The 11,972-nt window shown below is 41.6% G+C and overlaps 2 protein-coding genes across 2 annotated transcripts; one reads left to right on the top strand and one right to left on the bottom strand.

Annotated features, from left to right (window-relative positions):
* Window positions 1-2,463: 2,463 nt before the first annotated feature.
* nup62l (nucleoporin 62 like) lies at window positions 2,464-4,788 on the bottom strand. Its single transcript, XM_084954500.1, has 3 exons — window positions 4,598-4,788; window positions 2,953-4,482; window positions 2,464-2,861 (listed from the first exon to the last, which is right to left on the bottom strand). Exons 2-3 carry the CDS (start codon window positions 4,474-4,476, stop codon window positions 2,703-2,705), a joined length of 1,683 nt encoding a protein of 560 aa, XP_084810626.1. The 5' UTR covers window positions 4,477-4,482; window positions 4,598-4,788; the 3' UTR covers window positions 2,464-2,702.
* A 568-nt stretch (window positions 4,789-5,356) lies between these two features.
* Window positions 5,357-11,574, top strand: pdk1 (pyruvate dehydrogenase kinase, isozyme 1). The gene is made up of 11 exons (XM_084954501.1): window positions 5,357-5,849; window positions 7,109-7,250; window positions 7,352-7,423; window positions 7,513-7,697; window positions 8,549-8,638; window positions 8,746-8,823; window positions 8,944-9,020; window positions 9,117-9,215; window positions 9,342-9,452; window positions 9,807-9,920; window positions 10,020-11,574. Exons 1-11 carry the CDS (start codon window positions 5,741-5,743, stop codon window positions 10,158-10,160), a joined length of 1,218 nt encoding a protein of 405 aa, XP_084810627.1. The 5' UTR covers window positions 5,357-5,740; the 3' UTR covers window positions 10,161-11,574.
* Window positions 11,575-11,972: the final 398 nt, after the last annotated feature.

Here is an 11,972-nt window from a genome sequence, read left to right on the forward strand (position 1 = left end):
AGTTTTCAGATAGTCAGAAATCCAAACACATGAAGTATCTGATTCAATTCAATCTTATTTATACACTGCCAAATTACAACAACAATCGCCTCAAGGCGCTTTATACTGTAAAGTAGACCCCACACTAATACAACAGGGAAAACCCCAACAATCATATGATGCCATATGAGCAAGCGCTTTGGTGACAGTGGGAAGGAAAAACTCCCCTTCAACAGCAGAACCAGGCTCAGGGAGGGGTGGCCAGGGGTGGTTGGGGTGATGGAAGGAAGACGGGATAAAGACATGCTGTGGAAGAGAACCACAGATTAATAATAAGTAGTGATTCAATGGAGGTGTATAAACACATGGTGAGTAAGGAAGGTGTCTGAAAAAGAAATACTCAATGCATCATGGGAATCCCACAGGAGCCTACACCTAATGGAGGATAACTAAGAGAGAATTCAGGGTCACCCGATCCAGCCCTACCTGTATGATTTAGCAAAATGCAAAGTTTTAAACCTGTTACTGGACAATTAACGATTAATTCATTTGCAGGTTTTGCAGGTTTTACTACTAAACGTAGTAAAACCTGCAAAACTACCACTGCCACTGCTTTTATGTTAGAACATGCATTTATATTTACTGTGTTTGGAGATATCACAACATGAAGAACTTAGTATGTTTTAAAAAGTGTTCTATAAATAATGGTATTATAAATTATTGTTCAGAACAAGATCTGAAAACTCTTTGCTGACGATAAGAGCCCGACTGATTTAGCAGCCAGTATTAGTTATCTGCTGATCTATCCGTATGAGCATTTTTAATGGCTGATAAATACAAATTTTACCCTTTAAAGTCTGAACCATGAAGCAGTTGTTAGAAAACTCTCATTTTTGAAACTTCCAGACCCATTCTGCCCGACTCTTCCAGCCCAGTCAGGCAGAATGTAAATGAGTAATTACATAAAACATAACAAACAACTATTTATGGCACTAAAAATTGGACTCTATTGGCAGAATCACTTCCTCTTAATAAAAGCTGTAAACTGAAGAGTTAAGAGGCTTCTAGCACAATTTGTCTGCATTTTTAAAAAATAACCAGCAAATGAAAACTGAAATCTTAGCTTGGCTATGATCATCATCAGACATGTATGGCTTTGCAAAGTGTAAAAAGTCCAGTGAAATCACTAGTTACTCCAGATTTTCAATGAAATGTGTTTTGGGGCTCTTATTGTGGTGAGCCCAGCTTCACTACACAGGAGTAGAAATTGATAGAAAGCAGGTTAAAAAAAAATAACCTGCTTTTTAAAAATAAATTTCAGGTTGTTCATTGTTTTGTAATTAAAGGGTGCTTTTCATTTCTTCTTCTTATAGTTTTGCATTATCTAATTACTTTTTAACTTTTTTCATTTTGATTTTTTTTGTTTTTAAAATTCAGTTTCATTTTGGTTCGATTCCACGGTGGGTTTCCTTGCTTCAGTTTAGCTGTCATTGTTTGAAAGTCTTTAGTTTTTATTAGTTTGGGTGTTTTTAATTTGCATATGTCAGAGACAAGATTTAGGAAAATCAGTACAGGTAATACCTTAAAAACCGAAATCTTTGAAAGCAGTTGACTTTCAGTCTTGAAGACATTCAGAGTCTCGATAATCATCAAAGTCTCATCAGTTGTAATATTGTAATAACCGATGCTAAAACTAAGATTTACAGTAATTTTTTACTTTTCAGCTAGTTATAATTTCTTGAAAGTTTTTATTATAGTTATAAAAAACTTTTTTTTCTCGTTTCGGATCCAGAACAAGTTTCTTCTTCAGGGAAAATAAAGTATAAAGTAAATTAAAGTTATACAGTGGTGCTACTGGATTGGCCTACATGCCAGTTTAAGCTGTATTTGGCCCATGAACCAAAATGAGTTTGACACCCTGCTTTAGAGGCTAAGCCAGCCGACTTACCAACAAGTGCCAAAATCGGGAAATAGCACTTTAATGAAGTCCCAGAAACTTAATTTAGACCCTGATCCTTGTGATGGAAGCGCTTTGAGTATCACCAAGTGGTTCCTGCAGGAAATGATTACTGATGCAAAAATTTTCAGCTGCCAGTCTAACAAAATAAAAAGCAACAAATCCTGCATCCATTTCAGTCCAAGTATTGTGTGGCCTGTTCAACGTGCCATGTTGACAACCTTTGAAAAACAGTTATCTTTAGTAATAAGAGATATGGCTTGTTTGCACCAGAAGGGCCTGCAGCATGGTAGAAGTTCATGTTTGCCTTATTTGTCCATCAACAGTTTGTTTTTTGTTTACTGCACAAACTTAAATCTGTAAATACAACAAATCAATTCCATCCACACCTCTCTTATCAAAATATACATGCTTAGCTGTAATTCAGCTATTACAGGGGCACCAGATATGTGAACAAAGCATTCCCTCTGACACAGAAAATAATTTTGTATTTAATGCCCGATAATTAAAAAACAAAACAAAAAGACTTCCATTCCAAAGGTTTATTTAATCAGACTTTCTAGAACAAACATAACAATTGACATAGAAAGAGAGGATCCTTTTCACTACTCTAAAGGCAAATGCACTGAAAATATCAATCTTTATGCAACCAAGAAAACTCAAAATAACAGTAATGAAGGTTGGATCTACACCATCTAAAGCCCTGATGACACCTCTGATTACAGAGTAAAAATGCAAGCACACAAGTAAAAGTATTTACTGCAGATCAGTCGAATGTTAACCGGAAGGTTTTCTCCTGCTCCTTTCGCTGGGTGTCGCAAAGTTTGGACACTTCCTCGACCTTTCTCTGCAGCAGAACAGAGTTCTGATCGATCCACTGAAGTGAATCCATGTGGGCGTTGAGGATCTTACAGATCTGCTGCAGCTGATGATGAAAAAAGGAAATTAGACATGAATTACGTGAGCAAATCTTTGTTAATCTTATCGATTATCAAAAACTGGAGGCGTCGTCTTACCGGATCACTGGTGTCAGCCGGGCCGCTGGACGTGTTCAGGTGCTCGATGATCTCCTTCAGGTCCTGCGACATCCTCTTCAGCTGTGCGTCCACGTTCTCAGCGAGCTTGTATGTTCTTTCACGCTCCTCGTCGGCGTTCTGCATGTAGATGGTTCCACTTTGCTCTTTTACCGACTCCTCGAGGGGGCAGAGCAGATCTTCCAGCTCCTTCTGTTGGGACAGGATGAAATCCAGCTCCTGGTTCAGCCTCCTCTGATCCAGCTTCACTTTCTCCATCTCCTTGTGGAGGGATGTGATCTTCTCTCCGTTCTCCACCAGCATGCGGTCCCAGGCATTCACCTGAGTTGCCTGCTGTAAGAAATGTCTCTCCTGGTCCTCCAGCTCAAGACTCCACTTGTTAATGAGCCCCTCTAGCTGGGCATAGGTCATCACTGGAGGAGCTGTGCTGGTGGTGCTTGCAGTGGTTGTGGCTGAAGCAGCTGTCGTGGTGCTTGTGATCGATGAAGTTTTGGCTCCCAGCAAGAAGCCTGTAACAGTACCTGTCGTGGAGGCTGCAGCTGTAGCGGTAGAGGCGGGGGCAGATGTGGTGGTTGCTGGAACCAGAGGTTTGATCATAAAAGTCAAACCTCCACCAGTAGCCGTGGTTGTTGCTGTGGATGTGCTTGCTGCTGAAGCTGAAACGGCATTGAAAGCGAAGCCGGGACCTGCTGCTGTGGCAGCAGCTGTTGTGACAGGCTGAGCGAAGAGAGAAGGCCCGAAAGATGGTGGGGCCTGGGTGGATGCAGGAGGAGCTGGGGTTGATGACGGTTTAATCCCAAAGGTAAACCCTCCACCCTGTCCTGTTGCGGCGGCGGCAGCAGCAGCAGCAGCAGCAGCAGCAGTGGAGGTTGGCTGGGCAAGGCTGGGGGGAGCACTGGTGCCGAAGCTGAAGCCTCCACCTGTGGTGCTGGTGTTGGTTGTGGTGGTGGAGGCTGCCGCTGATGTCACCTGGACCTTGGTAGCTCCGAAGCTGAACCCTCCAAATGAGAGACCACTTGGTGCTGTGGAGGCTGCCGGTGCGGCTGTTGCTACAGGCTGGGTTTGAGCCTGAGATGCAGCTCCAAAGGTGAAGCCCCCTCCTGCAGGTGCAGTAGCGGTGGTCTGCGCAGACAAAACTCCACCCAGAGTGAACCCCGACCCTGCTGCTTGAGTCGCCGTGGAGCCCAAAGTCAACCCTGAAGCTGCTGTTGTGGTTGGAGGAGCTGCATTCATTCCAAACGTTGTGGTGGGTGCCCCAAAAGAGAAACCCCCGCCGGCTGCTGTGGACTTTGCTGGGGTGCCAAAGCTGAAACCACCGGTGGGGTTGGTAGTGCTCTGGGTCTGGATGGATGAGCCGAAAGTGAAGCCCCCTCCGGTGGCTGCAGGAGTGGACGTTGTCAGTCCAAAGCCGGTGGTAGGGGCCGGGGCCGGGGCCGAGGCTGTGGTTTTCTGCGTTCCGAAAGTAAAGCCCGAAGAGGGCTGCCCAAAGGTGAAAGCGCCGCTCATTTTCTCCTTAAAGATAAAAAAATAACATTATTAAAATCGACGAACGCACAAAATGGTTACTTCCTCGCTGAATCATTTAGCTTTTGGCGGGTCACAAACACACACACCAGGAGGAACTTACCGAAGAATCGGCTTCTCTTTTACGACGGCTTTCTAGACGTTGGCGTCTAATAAAGTTGACTACACCCTTCTTAATGTTACTTTAGTCGTAACAACGATAGAAAACTGGCAACATATCCTTCTTAAAAACGTGGCCAGCCGCCTCGACACTTTTTCAAGTAGGCAGTTCAGTAGTCAACTAAAGGAAATGACGGCAGTTGGCCTGAAAAACAAGCTGTTTATTTGCCCTGTATTTTGTCTGGCGGAGTACAACCCGCCTTTCTTAGTAATATTGGCAGGTCTAACGACCAATTAGAATTATAATTTCAGACAACTCAAACTTTGATTGGTTTGGCTTGTCACCTAGCAGACATACGTCGGAGATTAGGACGCTCACGTTATCAAAGACCAAATTAACAACAAGAGGTTTTACGTTTGTACGCAGTGCGAGCTGCTTCCCACCAAAATCGAAAGTTACATAAAATGAACATTATTCTATAAAGTTAAGATACAAATAATTCTAAGTAACAAGAAGGCGCGTTATTAGAACGTTTTTCTAGAGCAAAACGAATATTGTTCTATTTTGTTGCACACGCCTATGTTAGTTTAACTCAAAAAATTGCTTCAAAACCACAAGAAACCAGTTCACAAACTTCACGGGAACTTCTGAAAAACTCCTCGATTGTTTTTCAACGTTAACAGTTTGGCTGTGTAACGTTTAGCTATAACGTTACACCAAATTTTGGTCAATAAAGTTTGCTTGAATAGGTAGCTTATCTTGATGTCGCTGTGACATCTTCGAATTTACTGGCCGCGCACTCTCCTTTTCATGGTGACAATTTTCTACCTCTTCCAGGCATCCGACCACGAGAAGCTGAAGTAAAAGGCGATTTAGGAAAACAGTGCCGGAGCTCGGAGAATGGAGGCTGAAACTGCACCAAATTACGAAAAAGCAAATCATTAATTACTTGTGTGTTGGCAGGCTGTTAAGGTTAGCTAACAAGCTTGTGTCAACACAGATTAGCAAACCAAGCTGCAGCCCTTGCTAGACTCTGTTGCTGTGGATGCTAACTGCAATTAAACCTAAAAAAAAGAGTACCGTTTGTTTATTTATTTATTAAGCAGCAGTCACAGCTGGAAGTGAGGCAATACAAAACGTGCCAGCATGAGGATTTTAAGGTTTCTGAGGAGCAGCGTGTCCATAGGGAAGGACATCGACTACTATTCCAAATTCTCACCATCCCCTCTATCAATGAAGCAGTTTCTGGATTTTGGTAAGAAGCTGCAAGACTAGTAGATATTTACTAACATAAGTTACTACATCGTTAACGATACTCTGACCTAAAATAAGGAGAATCATCATACAACGTGTATGATTCATACACATTCAGGAAACTAACTGAATATGGAAATAGAAAAAACAAACTAACGTAAAGTTAAACCGAGGATAACTGCCATACAAACGGTCCTAACACAAGCTTTTCCTTCTGTGATGTAAAGGTAGTTGATACCACAAGGATGTATTTCACAAGACGAATGATACTCTTAAAATCATCTAGCCTTCCCTTATTACACTTCCTCGTATTAAACAGAAAGGGATTTTAAAGTATCTCTTAACACATGACTAATGGGATATATGCCCTGTCTGTGTAAGTCAAGCTTGAAGGCTTGAATGTAAGAATGAATGTTAGGCCCTTGAATGAATGGTTGATTTTTCTCCATTTCATACTGAAAATGGTCCAGTTTGCTGAAACTATGGAAAGTTTACAGTTTATAAGAGGTTATGGAGCCTGAATGGTTTGGGGGTAGTTTTGCATCTGATATGTAATCCAGCCTTGATGCTAACTAGAAGTGGGTGACATGGAAAAACTTTTATCATGTTACATTTACAGGATTGTGCAAAAGTGTTGATTTATTTGAGTAATGCTTCTAAGGACCAGACTTTATTAGTGTTCATAGTAATCCTTGCATTTGTTTAAACTGGAAACTGGACAAGTAGGGCACAAAAAAGAAGTGCCAGGCCTAAAAACTATCTGCAGCAGATGTCTTTGTAGGTTCTCGGTCATCCTGTTCATGGTAGTTTAAGGAGCTGGGAAAGAAAGTGACTGGACTTCTATAAGTGTCTTGAAGACGTTTCACCTCACATCGGAGAGGCTTCTTCAGTTCCAAAACCAAATGGCCGAGAGTCCCAAGTATTTAATCCCTTGTGGGAGTTCTCCCTTAAGAGGTTTGAGCAATAGACAAATAGACAAAACCCACTTCTTCAAGAAACTTACAGAAGTCCACTCGCTTTCTTTCCAAGCTCCTTAGACTATCATGTCCTTTAGAAATGGGGAAAAACTCTAACAAAGAGAGTTCAGGCTGTGTTGCTGAAGTATGGACTATCAAACTTGTTTTAATTTTACAAACTCTGTTTTTTGCCTTGTATATTTGTATTTATATGTATCTTTGCACATGTTCAGTAGCTTGCTCCACCTGTTTCCCATTTTTCCAGCAAAATTAATAAAAAATGTGCCTTTTGTTTCTCTCTCAGGTTCAGAAAATGCATGTGTGAAAACATCCTTCAACTTCCTCAGACAGGAGTTACCTGTGAGGCTGGCCAACATCATGAAGGAAATTAACTTGCTGCCAGACAACTTATTGAGGACGCCATCAGTCCGATTGGTCCAGAGCTGGTATGCAGGTTCTCCTTTTTTTCCACTTAATTTTAACAAATTAACAGTATTTAACTCTTGCCAGTCTGTGAAATACAAAAAGATAATTTCCCCCCATGTAGGTACATGCAGAGTCTTCAGGAGATTCTTGAGTTCAAAGACAAAAATGCAGACGACGAGAAAGTCACATATGAGTAGGTTTCCTCTTTTAACCACTGCAACAGCTCATCTATTCCTGCAGATTCTTTTCACGCATTGCCTTAATTTTTATGTCTTCAATTAGTTTCACAGATGCTGTGATAAATATCAGAAATCGCCACAATGATGTCATTCCCACCATGGCTCAGGGCGTTGTGGAGTACAAGGAGGCGTACGGCACAGATCCCATCGTCAGCCAGAATGTTCAGTATTTTCTGGATCGCTTCTACATGAGCAGGATTTCCATCAGGATGCTGCTCAACCAGCACAGTGAGCACATGTTGTATTTTTTGTAATGTGATAGCTGAGCTGTACTTATTTGGAAATGAAAGCCCTTGGGTTCAGGAGTCAGACTTCTGTGCTGATAAGATATCTGAAGTTTCAGGCTGTCTGCGTCGTTTTAAAACTCCTGCTACAGTAAACCGGGAATCAACAGACCCCACCCAGTGTCATTTTCTGGCAGTTGCACGAAAACTAAATGACTTGTGTTTTATTTACAGACAGCAAAGACCAAAACAAGCTCACTTGCGTAAAGCTACACTATATAAAAACATTGTAGATAAATAAATAAAATATGGCTTACTTTGGACATCGCTAAATATCGTAAGTCATTCAGAAGGGGCTCAGAGTAGAGTTTCCACTTTTCCACATCTAAAGGAGCCAGTTCAAGTGGTTCAGGCATCTGACCAGGATGCCTAATCAATGCATGAGGTGTTTCAGGTATATCCTACCAGCGGAAGGCCCTGGAAGAGACCTAGCACACTCTGGAGAGATTATGGCTCTCTTCTGGCTTAGGATCACCTCAATGTCCCCCTGGATCAATTGGAGGAGGTGGATGGGTAGAGGGAGGTCTGGGCATATCTGCTTAGGGTGGACTCTGTGACCTGAACCCAGATAAGCAATGAGTGGATGGAATTTCAACCAAAGTTTTTATTAGAATTTCCTGCATATGGTGACACTGGAAGAACTCGTTACGGCTCAGGCCCCCTCAGGATGGTACTGCTCTTCAGTTTTGTTTTAGCTCTAATCAAAAGGTCTCACATTAAACCCTGAACTTACAGAGACAAATATCAGTAAGTATTAAGACTTCACAATGTTCATGTTGTGTGTTTTTTCTGTAGCTCTGCTCTTTGGAGGGAAGGTGAATCCTGCACACCCCAAACAGATTGGCAGTATTGATCCACACTGTCGGGTCAGCGAGGTTATCAGAGGTGAGACTTTCTTATATTTATAGAAACATGCCAGAGAAAAGTGTTAATCTATGCTGTTCTTCCAGTTTTCAAGCGCCATGTAACAAAAACAAACCACTTCCTTGTAGATGCCTACGAAAATGCAAGAAACCTTTGTGATCGGTATTACATGAACTCTCCTGAGCTGGTCCTGGAGGAATTCAATGGTAATTTATGTAGTTAGAAGAAACAACACAAACAGTTTCATTGATGCCGCTCTTTGAACTGGTTAATGAATGAATTGTAACGTAATCAAATGTTTTCCAATTATCTGTTTGTCCTGATAGCCAAAGAGAAGGGAAAACCTGTCACCATGGTCTATGTTCCATCTCATCTGTATCACATGGTGTTTGAACTCTATAAGGTGATTTTTAAAAGCCTGTATTCATATATGTCAGCATTTTATATTTCAAAATATCTCTTTTCCAATGTTAAACATTTGGATAAACATTTGTCACAGAACGCCATGAGGGCCACCATGGAGTTATACGGAGATGCCATGGAGTACCCTTCTATCCATACACAGGTTGCTCTGGGAACTGAAGATCTCACAGTCAAGGTAAATGTGCAGATAAACACCTGTGCAGTAAAGGTTAAAGCAGCAAACTTGGCATTGAAAACTCATTCAGGTTTTTGTGTACGTTTTGGAGGAGCTTGTGTTTATTCATGCTGTTTGCTTTGTGAGGTGAGCGACCGTGGAGGAGGTGTGCCACTGCGTAAAATCGACAGGCTGTTCACCTACACGTACTCGACTGCTCCGAGACCCAGCATCGACGGCTCACGTGCTGCTCCTCTGGTGAATACTCCTAATTTATCAGACTGAATCAGTGTCAAAGAGAAATCAATCAGTGAGTGTTTGAAAATGGAAACAGCTGTACCAGCGTCTCTACAGCTGGAGTAGGTATCCAGCTATCCCGTATACGCCCTGAAGTTCTAGAGTTCCTTTTCGACACACATACTTGGCTTTTGCAGGGCTTTCACACGTCCCACCTATCAAAACAAAAAGCACTGCTGCAATTTTCCCCTATGTTCCAGAGAAAATCCACAGCCAGTCACTTTGTTCCAGTGAATGCTGTCTTTGTCATGGAGCTGCTAGCTGCTCTGTTGTTTCAGACTTTATCTGGATGAACTCTGCTTCATTTCTCTTTAGGCTGGTTATGGGTATGGCCTGCCCATCTCACGACTGTACGCTCGCTACTTTCAAGGAGACCTCAAGTTGTATTCTATGGAGGGTTACGGAATCGATGCTGTGATCTACATACGGGTAACCCAGTTTCACAGAAGCAGCATTAGTGCCTCTTTTAGAGAGAAGAGCACATTCCTAAAGTATCTTTTTTTTCTTTCCCCTTCAATCACGTTTTAGGCACTATCCACAGAGTCCATCGAGAGGCTCCCGGTGTACAACAAGTCAGCCTGGAAACACTACAACACCATCCATGAGGCCGACGACTGGTGCGTCCCGAGCAAAGAGCCAAAGGACATGACGACATTTCGTAGCTTGTAGATCAAATGTAAATCAAAGTGCGCAAGAGACGTAACCGAATGTGTGAGCGTGTGGCAGTAATTACATCAAACCCTTCAGTTATTTACAAATAAAGCTTAAACAATAATAGAACAACTTTTTAGTGCCACATGGAACAATAGCTTTGTTATGATCAGTACTTTAAAGTGCAGCAGCTCTTGTTTTTCCCCATTCATCTTAAATGTTAACTGTTATCTACCAGGACCAGGTTTCAACAAATGCCAGCTGTATGTTTTTTATGTTTTATATTTGACATGAAAAACTTGCAGGTGCAGAGAAATCAACAATTTAAACATACGTTCATGTTTTCCCTTTAAATGATGAACAAGATGGTACTGCACAGCTGTCAGCGCTCTCTGGTGGACAAAGCTTGCAAAGGTGTCATGTTTGTCTGTGATGAGCTAAAGGTCACCTGATGCGTTTATCAGGACATTTATAATTTTTGTGATGCTTTAAGAATAAGACTTAAAAGCCATGTTGTATTGTTTGTATTAGCAGAGGTCTCAGCAAAACAAGCCATCGGGGTCGGAGGACAATGTATTAAAGCTCTGAACTCGCGTTTATGTGAGGTTGTCCTTACAGGTATCAGCAAAAGTTTAGTTTGCTTTGCTGCTTTGAAGCTTTTCCTTTGTCTGTTTTAATTACAGTGAAATTTCGTTTCTCCTGTTACAGTTTATCTGTGCGTAGAGTTTCTCTCCCCTGTTTTTGTGGAGTCTGTTACTTTGAAAGAAAAGCACAGCTGATGTGAAATTAAAAGCTTTGCTTTTTGATAAGCTGCTGTCTTCTAAGCACTTCTCGTGTTTCTTTTGTTTGTTTATTAGGGCATTTCTAACAGGGTATTGGTTAAAAAGTAACATGATGGAAAAAAGGTTTGATTTGCTGTCTGTAAATTGTTGTATTGCACTTGTTTTACATGCTAGCTTGAGAATGTTGGGGGTATTTATTGGGAGTGTTGCAGCTGGTGTGGTTTATTGGGTCAGTGTTTGTGGTTTTCTGTTATGCTTTAAAAGAAGATACTACAACCTTGAACTCTTTTCCACATGAACACTTCTGTGTCCTATAAGGAAACTTAATACAGTATTTTTAGTGCTGTGGTTGTATTATTTGGGCTCATTCAGCTAAACTGACAAAAGTCCTTGTTTTCCATGTTACACTATCTGCAGTTGTCTGAGTGGATCATGTTCAGTAGTAGTAGGTTATTTTCCAGATAATTACTTTTGTTAAAATAGCTTTGTGCATGCAGAGTAGAGGTGAGAGAAACTTGTTTATTTGTGATCACCGATTTCTGTCAAGTATGTAATTAAAACTGTAACACCAGCAGTTTGACTGTTGAAGGCATCAGATATGAAATCATTGTCGTGGGGCAAAAGTTTCAATAAACTGTTACAAACACTGACTACTGCCCGTTTTTAGTTTTAGACCACACGTCTGCTGGATCGAGACTTATGTCACATGTTTAACTCATCCGGCCAATTGACTGATGTGCTGCCGATGAGGCGTTTGTTACTGCTCTGACAGTATTGGTCAGAATGTAACTGGACTTGCACACAGTGATCTCATAACAAGTTTTCACACAAACTGAGTCCAAGAGAAAAATGGCTTTACTTTCTCAAGACTCACTACTCCTCCTCTATTTTTAGTCGAATGAAATTAGTGCTGGATACGACTTTTGCAAGCTGCCTCAGCTACAGCAAACCAACGATGACAATAACATCACTTTCTTTACACTCACCTGTGAATTGTGTGCCAGATGAGCTACATCACTGACATCTGGTTAAAGCAGACTTTAATAGT

Source organism: Perissodus microlepis, chromosome 16 (assembly GCF_051167445.1).
Source record: "Perissodus microlepis isolate ML-2025 ecotype Zambia chromosome 16, ASM5116744v1, whole genome shotgun sequence".
Taxonomy (NCBI): Eukaryota; Metazoa; Chordata; class Actinopteri; order Cichliformes; family Cichlidae; genus Perissodus; species Perissodus microlepis.

Excerpts from the sequence above, each read along its gene's own strand:
- nup62l (XM_084954500.1), bottom strand. The coding sequence starts at position 4,476 with ATGAGCGGCGCTTTCACCTTTGGGCAGCCCTCTTCGGGCTTTACTTTC. Across the intron at positions 2,862-2,952 it reads CGGCTGACACCAGTGATCCG|CTGCAGCAGATCTGTAAGAT; the intron begins GTAAGACGACGC and ends TTTCATCATCAG.
- pdk1 (XM_084954501.1), top strand. The coding sequence starts at position 5,741 with ATGAGGATTTTAAGGTTTCTGAGGAGCAGCGTGTCCATAGGGAAGGAC. Across the intron at positions 5,850-7,108 it reads GAAGCAGTTTCTGGATTTTG|GTTCAGAAAATGCATGTGTG; the intron begins GTAAGAAGCTGC and ends TTTCTCTCTCAG. Across the intron at positions 8,639-8,745 it reads GGTCAGCGAGGTTATCAGAG|ATGCCTACGAAAATGCAAGA; the intron begins GTGAGACTTTCT and ends ACTTCCTTGTAG.